Source organism: Entelurus aequoreus, linkage group LG12, assembly GCF_033978785.1.
Source record: "Entelurus aequoreus isolate RoL-2023_Sb linkage group LG12, RoL_Eaeq_v1.1, whole genome shotgun sequence".
Classification (NCBI taxonomy): Eukaryota; Metazoa; Chordata; class Actinopteri; order Syngnathiformes; family Syngnathidae; genus Entelurus; species Entelurus aequoreus.
Window position 1 is genome coordinate 56,504,799 of NC_084742.1, and position 24,364 is coordinate 56,529,162.

At 37.2% G+C, this 24,364-nt stretch overlaps 1 protein-coding gene across 1 annotated transcript in view; it reads right to left on the minus strand.

Moving 5' to 3' along the window:
* Positions 1–1,571: 1,571 nt before the first annotated feature.
* Positions 1,572–24,364, minus strand: part of LOC133662356 (serine/threonine-protein kinase 38-like) — a 46,328-nt gene continuing 23,535 nt past the window's right edge. The window contains exons 7-14 of the mRNA XM_062066282.1: positions 15,965–16,119; positions 15,704–15,806; positions 9,676–9,737; positions 8,204–8,321; positions 8,020–8,143; positions 6,331–6,426; positions 6,166–6,257; positions 1,572–6,103 (exon numbers count right to left, since the gene is read on the minus strand). Coding sequence (XP_061922266.1) covers positions 5,979–6,103; positions 6,166–6,257; positions 6,331–6,426; positions 8,020–8,143; positions 8,204–8,321; positions 9,676–9,737; positions 15,704–15,806; positions 15,965–16,119 — 875 coding nt within the window. The 3' untranslated portion in view covers positions 1,572–5,978. The remainder of the gene's footprint in view (positions 6,104–6,165; positions 6,258–6,330; positions 6,427–8,019; positions 8,144–8,203; positions 8,322–9,675; positions 9,738–15,703; positions 15,807–15,964; positions 16,120–24,364) is intronic.

Genomic DNA, 24,364 nt, shown 5'->3' on the forward strand with positions numbered 1-24,364 from the left:
ATAAAAACACTCAAGCGTTTTGTTAGATTTTTTTATTGTACTTTGCCATATTATTATTGTAATAAGTTATTGTGTACGACCATTTCTTCATTTAGCAGACAGTACAAACATCACACAAACAATATCGCCCCTACATTTTAGCACGTCTTCCGGCAGGTTTGTGTTTGACGCCGACGTGACAACCAGTTTGGTCCAACTTTTTTTTATATTCTTTCAGCTTTTTCCTTTAATAACATTTCCTGCGAGCTAAGATGCAGCAAAATATGTGTCTGTACTACTTTTGCACAAACAACCTCAGTGTTTGACCGGCGACATGTCAAAGACGAGTAATTAGTGTTTAAGATTGGCTACCTGGCTTGAAAGCGAACTCCGCAAACTTCGAAAAGTCTGGCGGATTTTTTTTCCCCCAAACTAAAAGTGCACAAAGTATTCCTAAACATAAATAATAGTGAAATATACACAAGGTGTTTTCATCGAGAGTTGTGCAGAAACAGCACCACCTGGTGGTGAATACTTGCGGTGGGATTGTTCATGTTTTGCACATATTAAGGTAGTTTCGAGTTGAGTGCGGCGAGCGCGAGCTACAGGCGGATCCCATTTTGTGACCATGATCTTTGGTAGCCTTGCGACGTGAGAGCTGTGAGAATGAGATGTTTTTAAGTGTTCATTTTTAATCCATAGTCCATAAAGCAGCGAGTATTTCCCCATGTCGTGTGTCTTCTCGTGACCTCCTTGCTTTTATCTTATGTCCGCTAGTAAAGTCTTTGTTTTGTTTTAACCTCTTAAGGCCCAAGCTGTTTGTTTACATGCTTTTTTTAATTTCTCTTTGCTATTTGGGCTTATTGGACCCTAATTAGAATAAAAACTAAGAATCATCTTTTTATATGATGTACTTAGTCCATAAGTACACAAACGTGTACTTCATGTTTAGTGACATGCTAATTCTTATTTTTACACTTTTTTTTTCCAAAATCCATTGTACGTTATACTCTTCTGACACCACCAGATGGCAGTATAAGTGTCCACGTAAGTGGCCATAAGACCCCAATTCAGTAGAGTACACAATTTTGGAAATAAGAGCTAAAAGGTGCTGTCCAAGCATGTGGCCACTAAGCCTTTAAGGCAGGGGTGTCCAAAGTGCGGCCCGGGGGCCATTTGCGGCCCGCAGCTAATTGTTTACCGGCCCGCCACACATTCTGCAAAAATTGCAAAATTGATAATATTGCAAACATTTAAAAAAACATTTTAAAAAAGTGGAATGAGGTGAAGTCTAACAAGAAAAAGTTTTTTTTCTTTTGTCTTTGTTTATTTTTCTTTTTTTTTGCCATTGCTAAAAATAAAAAATAAAAAACACCAAAAATCTATGTTATAATGAATTATTACTTAAAAAATATCACTTTAAAATGTTTTATGTGGAAAAAAATATTGCATATATTGTGTGGTTGCCATATAAAAACATCAAAGTTTTATTTGACAAAAGAGCATAATAACAAACAAAATAATAGTTCAAACGTAAAATCGACAGATATATCTGAAGTTGATCTCGTAATTTAAGTGTTAAAAGTTTTAAAAAAAACTAATAAAAATGTATCACTTTATGAGTGGGGGACCTTTTCGATCCCAAATATATTTAGTAGGATTTTATTTAACTTTTCACTGTGATTACTCAAAAATATTAAATTAAATTTCAGTTTTACTATAAAAAACAAAGTTGTCTTTGACAGAAAACCTTTTTTTTTTTTTTTTTTTACTTTATATCAACCTCAAGTTGATATAGAGATTTACCATTAAATAAAAAATAATAATTTGACTTATTTTTAACAGTTTAATGACCGAGACCCTTTATAGTCCCCGGGAGCCCTAAAGGTTTAAAAAAAAAAAAAATCCATATATTTTGTTAAGGTTTGAAAATGAAAAATATGCTTAAATTTTTCCGTGTACGGCCCTTAGTGGAAAAAGTTTGGACACCCCTGTTGTAAGGGCTCCTGTTTGTCGACTCACAGAGCTGTTTTGGCCAGTTCCTTATCTGTTTTGAAGTAGCAGCTGCATTTTCTTTCTGGGCGACAGGGGCTGTTTTCGCTCTACATACAGTAAGCTGATTTAGACCTCGCTTGCTGATGCTATTGTCGCGTTGTAAGGGCTGGTCTCCTAAAGCTTTAGTAATAAAACCTTGGTATTGTATCATTCTGTCTTGGTAGTCCTTTTTACTCAACATATATGTCATCAAAAAGAACTTGGGATTGACCGGTGCGTTAACTGGACACGTTTGATACTTCCCATTTTGGGATTCATTGACAATAATTAATGAGCGAAGCCGTAAAAGCGCTTTTCCCCGTTTTTTACAACTTTATTGCCTTTTTTTTTTGTGTGTGTGATTTCCCTTTTCGTCCGCCGGTGTGAAGAGTTTTTAGGGTGGTGAAAAAGCCTTTCGATTGACCGCTTACAATATTGATGCAATATTATTGGGCAGCTATGTGAAGGCACTTCTGAGAAGGAAGTGATTGGACCTCGACTGATTGGAGCTTCCGTGACGTATAAATAAGAGACATGAAAAAGGGGAAGTGACTGTAGAGAGGTTTTTTTTTTTTTTGCACAGCACAAGGAAGATTCCAGCATGATTTGTTTGATGTGAATCAGTGTACTGTAAATACACACTTAAGTATTTACCCTGTAACACTCTTGAGGCAACCCTAAACCCTCAACAGCCTATTTGAGATAAATATACAATATTTCCTGAGTTATTCTCATACTTTATTCCCTCCTACAGTGCCATTGTTTGCTCAACTATGCACTTTTGTAACATTGTTGATTTTTTTTGATAGTTTTTTTCCACACAAATCATACTCAGCAATTCCCTTAAAGCCTTTACAGATGCCACGGCGGTGCATTTGGTATCAGTCATGCCTTGAAGTAGAGATCGACCGATTTTTTTTTTTTTTCCAGGACCGACACCGATTATCAGGAGGCCGACGAGCGATATTTAGAGGTGAGCTTCATTAGCAGTAAAAGTTATTTAAAGATGAATATTATATGGCAGTTAACATCTGGAGAAGGCTTTAAATTGTTTTTTTTAAGGAAAGGTGGGACCAGTAGTGACATTGATGTTGTGTTTAATTTATCATCAAAAAAAAAAAAAAAAACCTTTATTGAATGTGTCTAAGAGGAGCGTCAATTCAAAAATATGGAACATCTCCTGGGAAAATTGGTCAAAATATGATTTTTAAACCATCATCTACTCCATTTTATAACACTTTATGGATTTAATACATTGTAAGGTTTCTGAAATATTGTCAACATTTACATAAAAACTATTCTGGGCTCCTTCACGTAGATCAGGGATCCCCAAACTTTTTGACTCGGGGGCCGCATTGGGTTAAAAAAATTTGGCCGGGGTCCAGGCTGTATATGTATATATATATATTTATATATATATATATATGTATATATACATATATACATTGTCTTTATAATCCGTTTTGTCATTTAACATCAATTAACATTGATGTTCATCAACATTTAACATTGTCACGTTATCGATGGGAAAATTCATTTTTAGACAATATGATTTTATTTTTTAATTTTTTACTTGGGACTTCTTGTGGGCCGGATTTTGGATGCTGAGGGGCCGGATCCGGCCCGCGGGCCGTAGTTTGGAGACCCCTGACGTAGATTATAGTTGAGGCATTTTTCAATACTTTCTGGATGTTACAGAAAGTATGAGAATGTGTGAGCTGCTGCCTGCTCTTCTTTACTTAGTATTTAATACGGGAAATTTCGGACTATAAGCCTCTACTTTTTCCTTTTTGAACCCTGCGTCTTATAAAACTAATTTATGGTATTATCTTTGCTGATGGCCAAAAAGCAAACACACTGAATAGGTGTGTTATTGTTCGTGCTATGGCGCCATCTTTTGCAGGTATTGCAGTGTCCTTCTGTTAAGACCGAGCTTTGAACCGGAAGCGAAAGTGCCGTTCCGTCTTCTAGTCGTCCATAGCGGTTCCACTGGTATGGATTCTTCATTCCGTCACTCCAAGCAACGTTTGTAAGTTTTACAATATAACTAAAACAATTCTTACTTACTAAAGCGCCCCATGTGTGATGTCTGTAGGAGTGTTTTCATGCATATTTGTACTACCATGAATTGATTAACAAGTTGAAAAACTTATTCGGGTGTTACCATTTAGTGGTCAAATGTACGGAATATGTACTGTACTGTGCAATCTACTAATAAAAGTTTCAATCAATCAAAAAGGTGCTATCGTAATGGAATGATGCAAGCGTGGTTAGCATTAGCTAATATGCTAACCAGTGTCTGTGTCAGTATTATTAACTTACAATGGCATTCTTTTTTGTATTGTTTCAGTTTCACAAACTCCTCAGTAAATTCACCAAAAAGTCACCGAGGAGTTATTGAGTCGGTTAAGCTGATTGGAAAGCTAGCATCCACAGCTAGTGGGCCCATGACCATGACTTCTGTTTTGTTTGATCAGCCGTTTTACTGCCTTGTTACAAACACTGTTTGAAAACAATTGAGGCATGTAAATAAACATTTACAGAATATTTCTGTGTAAATAACTAATTTCACAACGTATATACCTGCGGTTTATAGTCCGGTGCGGCTAATACATGGGAAACATTGTTTTCTTCTAAAATTTAGTGGGTGCGGTTTATATACCGGTGGGCTCGATAGTCCGGAAAATACAGTAAGTCTCTTATTTGACTGGATATTTACACAAATTTGGATTTTTGCCGGAGACATCTTTTCTGTCGTCTTCATCAGTGGTCCCCAACCACCGGTCAGTGGACCGATTGGTACCGGGCCACGGCCGCACAAGAATTGTTTTTTTTTGTTGTTGTTTTTTTTAAATTAAATCAACATAAAAAACACAATATATACATTATATATCAATATAAATCAATACAGTCTGCAGGGATACAGTCCGTAAGCACACATGATTGTATTTCTTTATGACAAAAAAAATAAAAATATTTTTTTTTATTTTTTAGACAAAAGCTGTCTTTGATCTTACCAATCAAAAGGCTTGCTAAACTCCACTGTGTAGGATGGGAAGCGACATGAAGGTGTCGGTTTCTTTGATTTATTGTAATCCACAGGAAGATTTTGTCTTGACCCGAGATCTACAAAGCGGAGAGGAAGCAGGGCCTGACTCCCCCTCCGGGCACCTTTCCTTTGAACTGTTTTGTGACCAAACGCAGCGGCTGTTTACGACCCCCTTCCTTTAGAAACAGCTGTCGCCATGTAATCAGGGAAAGTACAAATAAAAGAGGAGGCGTACTATCTTTCGTCAGAGCGTGGCGGGAGACTGTCAAGAGTACAGCCCAGACGTTTCTCCTCAATTGAGCTAAATTTAATTCTGTCTCTAGTTTAATTCCTTGCTTCTTTGTCTGTTCAATAGATGTCATCAGTGTTTGAACCTGACAATAGCGATCAAAAAAAAGTTAATACCGATAGATGTGAAAATGCCAAATATTGGCGTCGATTATCGGCCAATAATCGGTCAATCTCTACTTTGAAGTGTTTTTTTTTTGCGAAGGGGAAACGTGAGGTCACAACGAAGTCTATTATTGTGGAAAATATATCAAAACTGGCTTGGCAAAACAAGCTGAAAAGGACGTTAACAAGCCAAAGGATGCTGAAACCTTCCTTTGAGAGGACGTGTTCTAGAATGTTCCAGAGTGTACAGACGCAGGTGCTTGTTTTGCATAACTGCTCCTTCAGCTACCTGCGTTCATGGTGGAGGTGGTGATTGTGAGGTTGGCGCATGCACATAAAGTCTGAGAGCTGCGGCAGACAAGCGAGGTCATGCGCTAACTAACTTCTGCGGGCGCTAACGATGAGGGTGGATTATACGTACAGTCGGCGGAGAGCACCTTCAGCACCAGCTGGGGCCCTCTGAGGCCAGACCCTGTTAGTCCGTAAATGTTTTTTTTTCCCCAATACTCAGCTTGTGATCCCGTCAGGCCTTCCCGGGCTTCACGTATGTGGGAATGGTGCCTCGTTGAGTCAGGCCCTCGAAGCGCTTATAGGTGTAGTTGAGGAACACCCAATCCTTGGACTTGAAGTCCGGTTCTGTTGCATTGGCTGTAACGGAAATATTTATGATGTACTTTGTCCTGAGAGATGGTCTGACTCATGTTTCAAACCTGGCTGCAGGATGTCGGACTCGGGGAAGTCATCAAAATTGGACGTGTCGTCGATGCTTTTGATTTCGATGGAGATGGCTGCGGGTCGTTCTCTGCCGAGGGATAACGATACATCAGTGTTCCCAGAAAGAAATGATATGCAAAAAGGATGAAAACCGAGGATACCGGATGTGCTCCCAGTCTACGGACTCAAAGAACGAATAGCTTTTGATCTCCTCCACACTGCCGGCCCCGATTCTGTTCTCAGCATCAGTGCAATACCTGCAACACACACACGGCACACTGATGATATCAAGTACACACACACACACACGTATATAGATACATATACATACACATATACATACATATACATATATATATACACATAAACATATATATACATATATAGATATATAGATAGTACTTTATTGATTCCTTCAGGAGAGTTCCCTCAGAAAAATTAAAATATATATACACATACATATATACATGTATATATAAATATATATACATGTACAGTATATATGTATATATGTATATATACATATATATATATATACACACAAATATACATATATATATATATACACACAAATATACATACATATATATATATATACACACAAATATACATACATATATATATATATATATATATATACATATATGTATATATATACACATATATGTATATATATACACACCGGTATATATATATACACACACTTATGTATATATATGTATATATATTTGTATTTATATATATATATATATATATATATATATATATATATATATATATATATATATATATATATATATATATATATATATATATATATATATATATATATATATATACATATATATATATATACACACATATGTATATATATATATATATATATATACACATTTATGTACACTACCGTTCAAAAGTTTGGGGTCACATTGAAATGTCCTTATTTTTGAAGGAAAAGCACTACTTTTCAATGAAGATAACTTTCAACTAGTCTTAACTTTAAAGAAATACACTCTATACATTGCTAATGTGGTAAATGACTATTCTAGCTGCAAATGTCTCGTTTTTGGTGCAATATCTACATAGGTGTATAGAGGCCCATTTCCAGCAACTATCACTCCAGTGTTCTAATGGTACAATGTGTTTGCTCATTGGCTCAGAAGGCTAATTGATGATTAGAAAACCCTTGTGCAATCATGTTCACACATCTGAAAACAGTTTAGCTCGTTACAGAAGCTACAAAACTGACCTTCCTTTGAGCAGATTGAGTTTCTGGAGCATCACATTTGTGGGGTCAATTAAACGCTCAAAATGGCCAGAAAAAGAGAACTTTCATCTGAAACTCGACAGTCTATTCTTGTTCTTAGAAATGAAGGCTATTCCACAAAATTGTTTGGGTGACCCCAAACTTTTTAACGGTAGTGTGTATATATATATATATATATATACATATATATATATATATATATATATATATATATATATACATATATATATACATATATATATATATATATATATATATATATATATATATTTATATATATATACACACACTTTTTGTGTGTATATTGTACACATTACATATTGTTATGAAGGTGTCTGTTACTACATTATATATATACTTGCAGTGTGCATATTGTACAAATTACATATTGTTATAAAGGTGGCTGTTACTACAATATATATACTTGCAGTGTGTATATTGTACATATTACATGTCGTTATGAAGGTGTCTGTTACTACATTATATATATACTCGCAGTGTGTATTTTGCTGCGCCTGCGGGGACAGCAGATAAGACGGTTCTTGAGTGTTAATGCAACACGGCATTTCTGGTCGCCACATACCGTAATATCAAATCCTTGGCTCTCTCTGAGATAGGGACTTCGGGTGGAAAGACGAGGGTTTCCTTCCAGTTCATCACTTTCCTATACGTCTCCTGCGGCGTCTCGGAGCAAAACGGCGGATAGCCTGAAAAGAAGCATTTTTTTCACGCTCGCCGAACACACACCCCTGCAAGCGTATGCTTACCGATCAGCATTTCGTACATGATGACCCCCAGAGACCACCAGTCGCACAGCTTGTTGTAGCCCGTCTGCAGGAAAACTTCAGGGGCAATGTAGTCCGGCGTTCCCACGGTGGAATACGCCTAAATGTTGCACAGTAAGCAAAGACATAGTACAAATAAACAAAGACCGTACAGTAGAAACCATAATTTTGTTTGAAAACCCTATATTGCCAAACATATTATCAGTGATACATAAGTGTTTGAGCCCTCTACATCATCAGTGTAATATTTTTGCCCTTAAAAAGCTTGCAGTATCACATCAAATGCATGCATTAAGCATATCATCCACATGAGAGCAGTAAATGACTTATTAGAGGGCTGTCCAGAGATCCTGCAATATTGCCACAAAGAAGAAACAAGAGACACCTGATTTTTGAAGAGAAACTTTGCCAAATTTGAAAGGGATAAGCTAAGAAAATATATATAATTATTTTTACTGATGCACAGGTAATCTGCTGATGCTATGTGAAATTACTTAATATTTCATAATCTATTTTGTAGTAAATCTGTGTTGAGAATGTGTGTATCAAATTTGAAACAGCAGGTATAAAAGGTAATGTAACTCAAAATGAGTCGATGCGCACTTTATAATTATAGACAGCATGGAGCAACATCCAGTCTTTAGATGTTTTGAATGAACAAATAAGTTTACATTACACAATATGGTATGTTTAGAGGTAAAATATACATATTTACTGTACTATTTTGTGGTGATCCCCCGGTGTGTGTTGTGATAATAAATTATAGCTTTCTGATTGTTATGTGAGAAAAAAATGTATCACATTTTTAAAAAAATACATAGTGATGTTGACTTGTACGGTATTTTTACATGCCAAAAAATTACAACATTGAAGATGCTTTGAAAAATGATTAAAACTAAAAAACATTTTAGGTGAATGTTTGGAAATAACATGATAGATATTTGTGTATTGCATTATGTTTTGGTTTGTCATAATAAAATACCATAAAATTATTGTTTTTGGCCGTGTCAAATATGATACAAATTAAAAATCATATGAACTTTTTTTTTTTTTTTTTTTATTGATTTGTTTAGAAGGACCATTAAAATCTCCAGCTTCAAATAATTGGAATTTTACATCTATTTAGTGGTTCAGGCTTTAAAGGGTTAAACAGTGACTCAAAGCTTTTGTATTGGGGGAAGAGGGGGGTTCTGGAGCCTATCTCAGCTGCATTCGGGCGGAAGGCGGGTTACACCCTGAACAAGTCGCCACCTCATCACAGGGCCAACACAGATAGACAGACAACATTCACACACTCGGGCCAAATTAGTGTTGCCAAACAACCTATCCCCAAGACGTCATGCTAAGTACATATTTTTGATCGACACAAGACAAGCGGTAGAAAATGGATGGATGGATGGACAAGCATTTCTGAATCGACTGATAACAAAGAAATAAAAATTAAAAAATTGTACCAGTTGTCTCCGATTCTTCTTCCAGGTTTCTGCTTTCCGCTTGGAGTTCATGTTTTGAAAAGCTGCAGAAAAACAAAAGGAGAAAATGATGTGTTTGTCTTCAAACTGCCTTTACCATCACAAGTGGGTGGGGGCTCGGTCAATATGACATAATTGTCATAATCTGCAATGATGCATATATTTGCTTTATAAAGGCCAAAAATGTGTTATGCATACATTTAAAAACGTGTTATGCACACATTTAAAAACAAATCTATGTTATGATTATTTAGTATTAGCATATATGTTTTCTTTATATTAAATTGTTTTGGTCTTTTTGTCAATTGTTGCTGCTTATTGTACTTTGTTAGATTTTTTTCAAGTTTTTAGTGACTTTTCCAATCATTTTAGTGACTTTTTCTTTATGAAAACGCCTAGAAAACAAATCTATTATCTATTTCTGGTGTTTTTTGTCGACTGTACTTTGTGTTTAGAGACTCTTCTGAAATTTTAATTTCGCTTTTGATTTTGGCTTCTCACGATAATGTACAAACCCCGTTTCCATATGAGTTGGGAAATTGTGTTAGATGTAAATATGTGGGCTCTGTACCGAGGATGTCGTTGTGGCTTGTACAGCCCTTTGAGACACTTGTGATTTAGGGCTATATAAATAAACATTGATTGATTGATTGATTGAATACAATGATTTGCAAATCCTTTTCAACCCATATTCAATTGAATATGCTACAAAGACAACATATTTGATGTTCAAACTGATAAACTTTTTTTTTGCAAATAATCATTAACTTTAGAATTTCATGCCAGCAACAACCCGTGACAAATAAGTTGGGAAAGGTGGCAATAAATACTGATAAAGTTGAGGAATGCTCATCAAACACTTATTTGGAACATCCCACAGGTGTGCAGGCAAATTGGGAACAGGTGGGTGCCATGATTGGGTATAAAAGTAGATTCCATGAAATGCTCAGTCATTCACAAACAAGGATGGGGCGAGGGTCACCACTTTGTCAACAAATGCCTGAGCAAATTGTTGAACAGTTTAAGGAAAACCTTTCTCAACCAGCTATTGCAAGGAATTTAGGGATTTCACCATCTACGCTCCGTAATATCATCAAAGGGTTCAGAGAATCTGGAGAAATCACTGCACGTAAGCAGCTAAGCCTGTGACCTTCGACCCCTCAGGCTGTACTGCATCAACAAGTGACATCAGTGTGTAAAGGATATCACCACATGGGCTCAGGAACACTTCAGAAAACCAACTGTCAGTAACTACAGTTGGTCGCTACATCTGTAAGTGCAAGTTAAAACTCTCCTATGCAAGGCGAAAACCGTTTATCAACAACACCCAGAAACGCCGTCGGCTTCGCTGGGCCTGAGCTCATCTAAGATGGACTGATACAAACTGAAAAAGTGTTCTGTGGTCTGACGAGTCCACATTTCAAATTGTTTTTGGAAACTGTGGACGTTGTGTCCTTCGGACCAAAGAGGAAAAGAACCATCCGGATTGTTATAGGCGCAAAGTATAAAAGCCAGCATATGTGATGGTATGGGGGTGTATTAGTGCCCAAGACATGGGTAACTTACACATCTGTGAAGGCGCCATTAATGCTGAAAGGTACATACAGGTTTTGGAGCAACATATGTTGCCTTCCAAGCAACGTTACCATGAACGCCCCTGCTTATTTCAGCAAGACAATGCCAAGCCACGTGTTACATCAACGTGGCTTCATAGTAAAAGAGTGCGGGTACTAGACTGGCCTGCCTGTAGTCCAGACCTGTCTCCCATTGAAAATGTGTGGTGCATTATGAAGCCTAAAATACCACAACGGAGACCCCCGGACTGTTGAACAACTTAAGCTGTACATCAAGCAAGAATGGGTAAGAATTCCACCTGAGAAGCTTAAAAAATGTGTCTCCCCAGTTCCCAAACCTTTACTGAGTGTTGTTAAAAGGAAAGGCCATGTAACACAGTGGTGAACATGCCCTTTCCCAACTACTTTGGCACGTGTTGCAGCCATGAAATTCGAAGTTAATTATTTGCAAAAAATAAATAAAGTTTATGAGGATTTGCAAATCATTGTATTCCGTTTATATTTACATCTAACACAATTTCCCAACTCATATGGAAACGGGGTTTGTAAATTTAAAAAAAAAAAAAGATTAATGGGCCGCGCAGCATGCATGCAAATTCTAAAGCTTGTAACGGTGTAACGAATGAGGAGTTCATGAGTGGAATAAAGATCAGGTGTACTTGAAGTTTGGGATCTCACCATGGTTGCTGCTTTTTATTTGACACAGCTTGTGCGCATAATCAATAATCACTACACTCAACAACAAAAATAGTCACAAAATTGGCCAATTAAACGGAATACTCTGTTAAACACACAATATCAGCTAAATTGACACAAATGTGAGTGAAATGTTGTCATTGTGAGGAAAAATTACATTTGTTTGGGAAAATAATGAGTCCTGTACCACAGAAACACGTCCTAAACTAAACAATGTGGAGATGGCTACTTGAAACAGTGCCTAAACTAGGAAGCTGAAGATAGCAAGAACAACCAGATCTCACCAGCTTGTGTTGTTGTGAACGACATCATGGATGCAAGATTAATGTACAAACAGTAGTCGCAATTTGAGAGGCTCGCTGTTTTTTGTTGCCTCTACACGTCAAGCTCGGAACTTACCCCTCCCCCCTTCACAATAATAGCGCGGTGCGCCGCATCCAGTCTGACTGTGCTAACAAATTAAAGGTTTCAAAGAAGTACAGAGAGGGACAAGTGGTAGAAAATGGATGGCTGGAACTTACACAAGAATAATGTACTTAAAGCACTTATTGATACACTACCGTTCAAAAGTTTGGGGTCACATTGAAATGTCCTTATTTTTTAAGGAAAAGCACTGTACTTTTCAATGAAGATACCTTTCAACTAGTCTTAACTTTAAAGAAATACACTCTATACATTGCTAATGTGGTAAATGACTATTCTAGCTGCAAATGTCTGGTTTTTGGTGCAATATCTACATAGGTGTATAGAGGCCCATTTCCAGAAACTATCACTCCAGTGTTCTAATGGTACAATGTGTTTGCTCATTGGCTCAGAAGGCGAATTGATGATTAGAAAACCCTTGTGCAATCATGTTCACACATCTGAAAACAGTTTAGCTCGTTACAGAAGCTACAAAACTGACCTTCCTTTGAGCATTTTGAGTTTCTGGAGCATCACATTTGTGGGGTCAATTAAACGCTCAAAATGGCCAGAAAAAGAGAACTTTCATCTGAAACTCGACAGTCTATTCTTGTTCTTAGAAATGAAGGCTATTCCACAAAATTGTTTGGGTGACCCCAAACTTTTGAACGGTAGTGTACATTTACACAATTATTATGCTTTGACCTAAAATACTGGTCAAAATTGTCCAAAGATCTATTACACCAATAAGTGTTTTATAAACTTTCATTTGGCACAAAAAGCAGCACTCTAATGTAGTAAAATAAGTGTATAAGGTATTAAAACAGAATTAAGGACAATTAAAACAGAAAAACTTTAGTTTTTTATATTGCTATTTAAATGTGTAATTGCTATTATTTTACTTGTGGTTTATTTGTTACTAGTTTTTTTTAACTATATTTAAAGTTGACTTTTGGTGGTACAATGAATGAATAATTGTGATTACAATAGCAATCACAATAATGGAGATTATTATTTCTGCCATTAACGTCTAGCCCTAATACCGTATTTGTTGGACTATAAGTCACTCCTGAGTATAAGTCGCACCGGCCGAAAATGCACAATAAAGAAGGAAAAAAAACATATATAAGTCGCACTGGAGTATAAGTCGCAATTTTGGGGGAAATTTATTTGATAAAACCCAACACCGAGAATAGATATTTGAAAGGCAATTTAAAATAAATAAAGAATAGTGAACATCAGGCTGAATAAGTGTACGTTATATGACATAAATAACCAACTGAGAAGGTGCCTGGTATGTTAACGTAACATATTATGGTAAGAGTCATTCAAATAACTATAACATATAGAACATGCTATACGTTTACTAGGGCTGCGATTCAATATCGATTCTTGGGGTCACGATTCGATTCAAAATTGGTATTCAATATCAAAAGGATTCTCTATTCATTCAATACATAGATTTCAGCAGGATCTACCCCAGTCTGCTGACATGCAAGCAGAGTAGTAGATTTTTGTAAAAAGCTTTTATAATTGTAAAGGACGATGTTTTATCAACTGATTGCAATAATGTAAATTTGTTTCAACTATTAAATGAACCAAAAACATGACTTATTTTATCTTTGTGAAAATATTGGACACAGTGTGTTGTCAAGCTTATGAGATGCGATGCAAGTGTAAGCCACTGTGACACTATTGTTTTTTTTGTTTTTTTTATAAATGTCTAATGATAATGTCAATGAGGGATTTTTAATCACTGCTATGTTGAAATTGTAACTAATATTGATACTGTTGATAATATTCATTTTTGTTTCACTACTTTTGGTTTGTTCTGTGTGGTGTTTGTGTCTCCTCTCAATTGCTCTGTTTATTGCAGTTCTGAGTGTTGCTGGGTCGGGTTTGCTTTTGGAATTGGATTGCATTGTTATGGTATTGCTGTGTATTGTTTTGTTGGATTGATTAATTTTAAAAAAAATTAAAAAATAAATAAATAAAAAATCGATTTTTTAAAAATGAGAATCGATTCTGAATCGCGATTCGAATTCGAATCGATTTTTCCCACACCCCTAACGTTTACCAAACAATCTGTCACTCCCGATCGCTAAATCCGATGAAATCTTCCTCCCCGGTGTCGCCTCTGGTATGTCCTTTCTTTCTGCTGCTCGATTGCCGTTCTCTGCTGCATATTTCACTACGTCCCGCTTGTAATCTGCAGTATATGATTTCCTTTTCGGTGCCATTTTTGTTCAGTCTAGCTCAGTTTTTATAAGTTACCGGCAATGTTGATGTGATCCATTGTAATAGCTACGGCAGTAGCATATAGCAGTTAGCATCTCATGACCCACAATGCACTTCAGCCATGACCCTCCCCCGCCGAATTCTTATTGGTTGACGTGTGAGTGTCGATTGCTGACATTTGCTTCGTCTCTTACGCGAATGAGATAAATAATATTATTTGATATTTTACGGTAATGTGTTAATAATTTCACACATAAGTCGCCCCGGAGTATATGTCACACCCACGGCCAAACTATGAAAAAAACTGCGACTTATAATCCGAAAAATACGGTACATTATATTTAGAGATGTCCGCCGATAAATGCTTTAAAATGTAATATCGGAAATTATCGGTATCGGGTTTTTTTATTATTGGTATCGGGTTTTTTTGGGGGTTTTTTTATTAAATCAACATAAAAAACACAAAATACACTTACAATTAGTGAACCAACCCAAAAAACCTCCCTCCCCCATTCACACTCATTCACACAAAAGGGTTGTTTCTTTCTGTTATTAATATTGTGGTTCCTACATTATATATCAATATATATCAATACAGTCTGCAAGAGATATAGTCCTTAAGCACACATGATTGTGCGTGCTGCTGGTCCACTAATAGTACTAACCTTTAACAGTTAATTTAACTCATTTTCATTAATTACTAGTTTCTATGCAACTGTTTTTATATTGTTTTACTTTCTTTTTTATTCAAGAAAATGTTTTTAATTTATTTATCTTATTTTATTTAATTAATATTTTAAAAAAGGACCTTATCTTCACCATACCTGGTTGTCCAAATTAGGCATAATAATTTGTTTATTCCACGACTGTATATATCGGTATCGGTTGATATCGGTATCGGTATTTAAAGAGTTGGACAATATCGGAATATCGGATATCGGCAAAAAGCCATTATCGGACATCCCTAATTATATTACTTTCATTTGTTTTCACGTAAAAATAAACAACCCTCTCTTTTAAGCTGTGGCGGCTTTTATTTTGCTGTGGTGGGCCGCCACGATCAATTACATGTAGAGGAAACCCTGAGGAGTTATACTAACAAAAGTCACTCGGTGGGTTGTGTGTCAAGTTTCTGTAAAATTCCGTGCGGTGAGCTTTCTTCAGTCCGGTACAGAGACCAAAGTCAGACAGCTTCACATGGCCCTGAGGAGCAAATAAAACATTGGAGTCAGCGCATAGTTTTCATCCAGCCGTGCAAACTTGTAGAAGAACAACATTGTCTGATTCTAGATAAGATTGCAGTGGCGGCACCAATATAAATAACAAAAGGTGAGTCTTGTCTGGTTTGTGTGCAATGTCACCCGGGAGTCGAGCAGCAGGTTGTCCGGTTTGATGTCTCTGTGGATGAAGCCCAGCTGGTGGATGGAGTCAATGGCCAGGACCGTCTCTGCTATGTAGAACTGGGTGGCTTCTTCTGACAGGGTGTCCTTCTTCATCAGCAGGGTCATCATGTCACCTAGCGGCACAAAATTGACCATCCCTTGTCAATACAGTGGAACCTCGATTCCCGAGCCCCTCTCTGTGCAAATTTTTTTCTTTTTTTTATCTACGAACTTTTAGATCAAGCCAAATGTGCCTCTTTGTGCGAACCAAGTCTCTGTGGATGAAAGCAGGGCGAAACATTGTTGGGGAGGCGGAGTCACGTCTCAACACTCCAGCATGTGTGCCTTTTCTTAGTTTTTCCCGCCTTTTGACAAGGTTTGCCTATTTTGCTAGCTTAGTGAGAGTCCCAAAAACTCAACAGGCCAGCATGGCATGAAGGAGTGAACCGCTGTGGAGCTAATAAAAAGACTACCGTATTTTTCCGACTATAAGTCGCAGTTTTTTTCATAGTTTGGCCGGGGGTGCGACTTATACTCAGGAGCGACTTATGTGTGAAATTATTAACACATTACCGTAAAATATCAAATAATCTTATTTAGGGCTGCAACAACTAATCGATTAAATCGATTAAAAAAATAGTTGGCGATTAATTTAGTCATCGATCCGTTTGATCTATGCTATGCACATGCGCAGAGGCAAATTATTTTTATATATATATATTTTTTTTAATTCTTTTTTTTTTAAATAAACCTTTATTTATAAACTGCAACATGTACAAACAGCTGAGAAACAATAATCAAAATAAGTATGGTGCCAGTATGCTGTTTTTTTTCAATAAAATACTGGAAAGGATAGAAATGTAGTTTTATCTTTTATCCGATTATTAATCGATTAATCGAAGTAATAATCGACAGATTAATCGATTACCAAATGAATCGTTAGTTGCAGCCCTAATATTATTTAGCTCATTCACGTAAGAGACTAGATGTATAAGATTTCATGGGATTTAGCGATTAGGAGCAGTGTTGGGTTAGTTACTGAAAACCAGTAACTAGTTACAGTTACTAGTTACTTTATTTCAAAAGTAAGTCAGTTACTAACTCAGTTACTTACACCAAAAAGTAATGAGTTACTGTGAAAAGTAACTATTTAGTTACTTCTTTTTTTTCAAGGCTCCCATTAATGCCCTTTTAGCCTTCATTTCAGTACTGTTATTGCACTGGAGAATAATACAATCTGTTGATCAGCTTGACATGCATTTGCATCACTGAACTCAGAAAGCAATGCAGTCTACATACAACACACAAACAATGTGGTCTACATACAACACACAAACAATGTGGTCTACATACAACACACAAAGACAAAGATATGTTTCAAAGGGCCAATTTATTTCAGGCCAGAAAAAATTTACTAAACTATTTTAAATAGCTGCAACATAATGGCACTTTAACTTTAAGTAGATAGGATCTTTGATCCAGGACACAACTTACATTTAACTAAAATGTTATTTTCTTTGTGCTCGACAAAAGAAAAGTATTGAGAATGTCTCCATGTTAAAAAACTTGACTTCTGGCTTCGCCATGATGTCTTGTTAGTTGTTATGAGAGTAGCGTATGTGTGTGTGTGTGTGAGTTAGATGTAAATATAAACGGAATACAATGATTTGCAAATCATTTTCAACCCATATTCAGTTGAATATGCTACAAAGACAACATATTTGATGTTCAAACTGATAAAAAAAAATGTTTTTGCAAATAATCATTAACTTTAGAATTTGGTGCCAGCAACACGTGACAAAGAAGTTGGGAAAGGTGGCAATAAATACTGATAAAGTTGAGGAATGCTCATCAAACACTTATTTGGAACATCCCACAGGTGAACAGGCTAATTGGGAACAGGTGGGTGCCATGATTGGGTATAAAAACAGCTTCCCAAAAAATGCTCAGTCTTTCACAAGAAAGAATGGGGCGAGGTACACCCCTTTGTCCACAACTGCGTGAGCAAATAGTCAAACAGTTTAAGAACAACGTTTCTCAAAGTGCAATCGGAAGAAATTTAGGGATTTCAACATCTACGGTCCATAATATCATCAAAAGGTTCAGAGAATCTGGAGAAATCACTCCAAATAAGCGGCATGGCCGGAAACCAACATTGAATGACCGTGACCTTCGATCCCTCAGACGGCACTGTATCAAAAACCGACATCAATCTCTAAAGGATATCACCACATGGGCTCAAGAACACTTCAGAAAACCACTGTCACTAAATACAGTTGGTCGCTACATCTGTAAGTGCAAGTTAAAACTCTACTATGCAAAGCGAAAGCCATTTATCAACAAGATCTAGAAACGCCGCCGGCTTCTCTGGGCCCGAGATCATATAAGATGGACTGATACAAAGTGGAAAAGTGTTCTGTGGTCTGACGAGTCCACATTTGAAATTGTTTTTGGAAATATTCGACATCGGGTCATCCGGACCAAAGGGGAAGCGAACCATCCAGATTGTTATCGACGCAAAGTTCAAAAGCCAGCATCTGTGATGGTATGGGGGTGTATTAGTGTCCAAGGCATGGGTAACTTACACATCTGTGAAGACACCATTAATGCTGAAAGGTACATACAGGTTTTGGAGCAACATATGCTGCCATCTAAGCGCCGTCTTTTTCATGGACACCCCTGCTTATTTCAGCAAGACAATGCCAAGCCACATTCAGCACGTGTTACAACAGCGTGGCTTCGTAAAAAAAGAGTGCGGGTACTTTCCTGGCCCGCCTGCAGTCCAGGCCTGTCTCCCATCGAAAACGTGTGCCGCATTATGAAGCGTAAAATACGACAGCGGAGACCCCGGACTTTTGAACGACTGAAGCTCTACATAAAACAAGAATGGGAAAAAATTCCACTTTCAAAGCTTCAACAATATTTTTTTATATTTACACATTGTTTTCTTGCATGCGCACATCACACTGTATGGAATGGCCTCAATCTCGTTACCCTGCGTAATGACAATAAAGCTGATTCTGATTCTGATTACTTTCCTCAGTTCCCAATCGTTTATTGAGTGTTGTTAAAAGAAAAGGTGATATAACAGTGGTGAACATGCCCTTTCCCAACTACTTTGGCACGTGTTGCAGCCATAAAATTCTAAGTTAATTATTTGCAAAAAAATAAATAAAGTTTATGAGTTTGAACATCAAATATCTTGTCTTTGTAGTGCATTCAATTGAATATGGGTTGAAAAGGATTTGCAAATCATTGTATTCCGTTTATATTTACATCTAACATAATTTCCCAACTCATATGGAAATGGGGTTTGTAGTTATTTGAATGACTCTTACCATAATAGGTTACGTTAACATACCAGGCACGTTATCAGTTGGTTATTTATGCGTCATATAACGTACACTTATTCAGCCTGTTGTTAACTATTCTTTATTTATTTTAAATTGCCTTTAAAATGTCTATTCTTGGTGTTGGGTTTTATCAAATACATTTCCCCAAAAAATGCAACTTATACTCCAGTACGACTTATATGTTTTTTTCCTTCTTTATTATGCATTTTCGGCCGGTGCGACTCATACTCCGAGCGACTTATACTCCGAAAAATACGGTATTTGCGAGGAGTACATTCGTAGCATGGCACTCACAAGCATGACCACAGCACAGCACAGTAAGTAACCACGTCAAGTTTTAATTGCAACGAAGGTGGTCTTTTCTGGGAAAAGATGCCAAAACAGAAATATATCACTATCTCTTCTCTCCTTCCAGAGCGGCCCCGTTCCTTTTCCCTCCCTCTGTCTGCTCCTTTCTCATCAGTTCTCTGCCGTTGTTAAAGTGTGTGCATTTTACTTTTTCAAATTGTTATTATTGTAGCAAAAGGATTGTTAAAGTTAAGTATTTTTGATCGTTTGTGGGGGAGCCATAGTGACTTCTGTGTGTGTGTGCGTGGTGGAAGAGCAGAGAATCCGGTTTGGTGGCTGCAGGATTAGGTCTCTGCTTTTTGCAGACGATGTGGTCCTGATGGCTTCATCTGGCCAGGATCTTCAGCTCTCACTGGATCGGTTCGCAGCAGAGTGTGAAGCGACTGTGATGACAATCAGCACCTCCATGGTTCTCACCCTGAAAAGGGAGGAGTGCCATCTCCGGGTTGGGGAGGAGACCCTGCCCCAAGTGGAGGAGTTCAAGTACCTCGGAGTCTTGTTCACGAGTGGGGGAAGAGTGGATCGTGAGATCGACAGGCGGATCGGTGCGGCGTCTTCAGTATTGCGGACGCTGTATCGATCCGTCCTGGTGAAGAAGGAGCTGAGCCGCACGGCAAAGCTCTCAATTTACCATACGATCTACGTTCCCATCCTCACCTATGGTCATGACCTTTGGGTTATGACCGAAAGGACAAGATCACGGGTACAAGCGGCCGAAATGAGTTTCCTCCGCCGGGTGGCGGGTCTCTCCCTTAGAGATAGGGTGAGAAGCTCTGTCGTCCGGGAGGAGCTCAAAGTAAAGCCGCTGCTCCTCCACATGGAGAGGAGCCAGATCTGGTGGATCGGGCATCTGCTTAGGATGCCACCCGAACGCCTCCCTAGGGAGGTGTTTAGGGCACATCCAACCCGTAGGAGACCATGGGGAAGACCCAGGACACGTTGGGAAGACTATGTCTCCCGGCTGGCCTTGGAACGCCTCAGGATCACCTGGGAGGAGCTGGACAAAGTGGCTGGGGAGAGGGAAGTCTGGGCTTCCCTGCTTAGGCTGCTGCCCCCGCGACCCGACCTCGGATAAGCGGAAGAAAATGGATGGATGGATGGATGTTAATACTAATTAATAGGGATGTCCGATAATGGCTTTTTGCCGATATCCGATATTCCGATATTGCCTAACTCTTAATTACTGATACCGATATCAACCAATACCGATATATACAGTCGTGGAATTAACACATTATTATGCCTAATTTGGACAACCAGGTATGGTGAAGATAAGGTCCTTTTTTAAAATATTAATTAAATAAAATAAGATAAATCAATTAAAAACATTTTCTTGAATAAAAAAGAAAGTAAAACAATATAAAAACAGTTACATAGAAACTAGTAATTAATGAAAATGAGTAAAATTAACTGTTAAAGGTTAGTACTATTAGTGGACCAGCAGCACGCACAATCATGTGTGCTTACGGACTGTATCCCTTGCAGACTGTATTGATATATATTGATATATACCGTCATTTCCGGACTATAAGCCGCACCTGACTATAAGCCGCACCAGCTAAATTTAGGGGGAAATACAGATTGCTCCATATATAAGCCGCACCCGACTATAAGCCGCAGGGTTTTGATGTGTAATTACCGTAGTATATAGGGGTTCCTGCTACCCCGGAGGGGATTTTCGGGACAGAGATGACTGTTTGGGAACGCAAAGCGTCCCATTTATTAACAATAAATCTTTCAATCATTCAATCAAACTTTCACATCTTTGACATGGCGAACAGCATTCGTGCAGAGTACAAATAATACAACGGTGCAAAGTAATACAAAGTGCTCGCCTGTACGTTATCAAAATAACCAGCCTACCGGTATATGAAAAGTCAGTCTTTAATCATTGTGTCATCGTCTTCCTCCTGCGTACTAAAACCACCGAAATCCTCTTTGTCGGTGTCGGAGAAGAACAGGCCGTAAATAAGCCGCACTGTTGTATAAGCCGCAGGGACCAGAACGAGGGGAAAAAGTAGCGGCTTATAGTCCGGAAATTACGGTAATGTAGGAACCACAATATTAATAACAGAAAGAAACAACCCTTTTGTGTGAATGAGTGTAAATGGGGGAGGGAGGTTTATTTGTTTTGGTGCACTAATTGTAAGTGTATCTTGTGTTTTTTATGTAGATTTAATTTAAAAAATTAAAATAAAATTTAAAAAAACAATACCGATAATTTCCGATATTACATTTTAAAGCATTTATCGACCGATAATATCGGCAGGCCGATATTACCGGACATCTCTACTAATTAATAATAACAGATTTGTTTTTAAATGTACAGTCGTGGTCAAAAGTTGACATACACTTGTAAAGAACATCATGTCATGGCTGTCTTGAGTTTCCAATCATTTCCACAACTCTTAATTTTTTGTGATAGAGTGATTGGAGCACATACTTGTTGCTCACAAAAAACATTCATGAAGTTTGGTTCTTCTATGAAGTTATTATGAGACCCATAATAAATCCATAAAAGAACCAAACTGTGTACACAAATATTGAGTACCGTATTTTCCGCACTATAAGGCGCACCTTCAATGAATGGCCTATTTTAAAACTTTGTTCATATATAAGGCGCACCGCATTATAAGCCGCATATAATAGACGCTACAGTAGAGGCTGGGGTTACGTTATGCATTCATTAGATGGAGCTGCGCTAAAGGGAATGTCAACAAAACAAATAATGATTGTACTGACACTTCTCTGTTCAACAACCCACTGTTCGAGTTTTTCCTCCAACTGTAGCCATCTCGCTTTGTTCCCTCGGAAACTCTGTTTAGTCTTCTTTACTTGGCGCAGGTCATCATGTTGCTTCCTCCACTTCCGCACCATTGATTCGTTAATCTTAAATTCTCTCGCTGCTGCTCTAGTGTTCTACTGCGTGACTGATCGCTTTGAGTTTAAACCATATTTGGGTCTTTACATAAAGTTTAGGTCTCGCAACTACGGAACTTCATTTTCCCCTGTAGAGGAAGAAGTTTTCTTCTACGGTAAGCAGCCGACGACTTCATTTTCCCCCGTAGAAGAAGAAGCGCTTCTTCTTCTACGGTAAGCAGCCGTAGAAGGGGGAAAATGAAGTTGGCGTAGCCACCTGTTGTGGCTCAATATTGGTCCATATATAAGGCGCACCGGATTATAAGGCACGCTGTCAGCTTTTGAGGAAATTGGAGGTTTTTAGGTGCGCCTTATAGTGCGGAAAATATGGTATAACAATTAGGGCTGTGAATCTTAGGGTGTCCCACGATTCAATTCAATATCGATTCTTGGGGTCACGATTCGATTCAAAAACGATTTTGTTTTCAATTCAATACGATTTTCGATTCAAAAACAATTTTTTTCCCGATTCAAAAGGATTCTCTATTCATTCAATACATAGATTTCAGCAGGATCTACTCCAGTCTGCTGACATGCAAGCAGAGTAGTAGATTTTTGTACAAAGCTTTTATAATTGTAAAGGACAATGTTTTATCAACTGTTTGCAATAATGTAAATTTGTTTTAACTATTAAATGAACCAAAAAAATGACTTATTTTATCTTTGTGAAAATATTGGACACAGTGTGTTGTCAAGCTTATGAGATGCATGCGATGCAAGTGTAAGCCACTGTGACACTATTGTTCTTTTTTTTTTATAAATGTCTAATGATAATGTCAATGAGGGATTTTTAATCACTGCTATGTTGAAATTGTAACTAATATTGATACTGTTGTTGATAATATTCATTTTAGTTTCACTACTTTTGGTTTGTTCTGTGTCGTGTTTGTGTCTCCTCTCAATTGCTCTGTTTATTGCAGTTCTGAGTGTTGCTGGGTCGGGTTTGGTTTTGGAATTGATTGCACAGTTATGGTATTGCTGTGTATTGTTTTGTTGGATTGATTAATTAAAACAAAAACATTTTTTTAAATAAATAAAATTAAAAATAAATAAATAAAATACAAATAAATACCATTTTTAAAAATGAGAATCGATTCTGAATCGCACAACGTGAAAATCGCGATTCGAATTCGAATCGATTTTTTCCCACACCCCTAATAACAATATATCTCACACATAATGCTTTCCTTTATCACCTGTAACACCAAGCAGAAAAGTGGGATTTTGTTTTTACTCAAACACTTTATCTATGAGACCCATAATAAATTCATAAAAGAAGCAAACTTAATAATTTTTGTGACCAACAAGTATGTGCTCCAATCACTCTATCACAAAAAACTTTTGACCACGACTATGCATTTTTGAGTCTTTTTAAAGAAATATGATATATCATTATAGGAAATGATGCAAATTATATGATTATTATTATTAGAGATGTCCGATAACATCGGCCTGACGATATTACCGGCCGATAAATGCTTTAAAATGTAATATCGGAAATTATCGGTATTGTTTTTTTTTTAATTATCGGTATCGGTTTTATTTATTTATATTTTTTTTTTATTAAATCAACATAAAAAACACAAGATACACTTACAATTAGTGCACCAACCCAAAAAACCTCCCTCCCCCATTTACACTCATTCACACAAAAGGGTTGTTTCTTTCTGTTATTAATATTCTGGTTCCTACATTATATATCAATATATATCAATACAGTCTGCAAGGGATACAGTCCGTAAGCACACATGATTGTGCG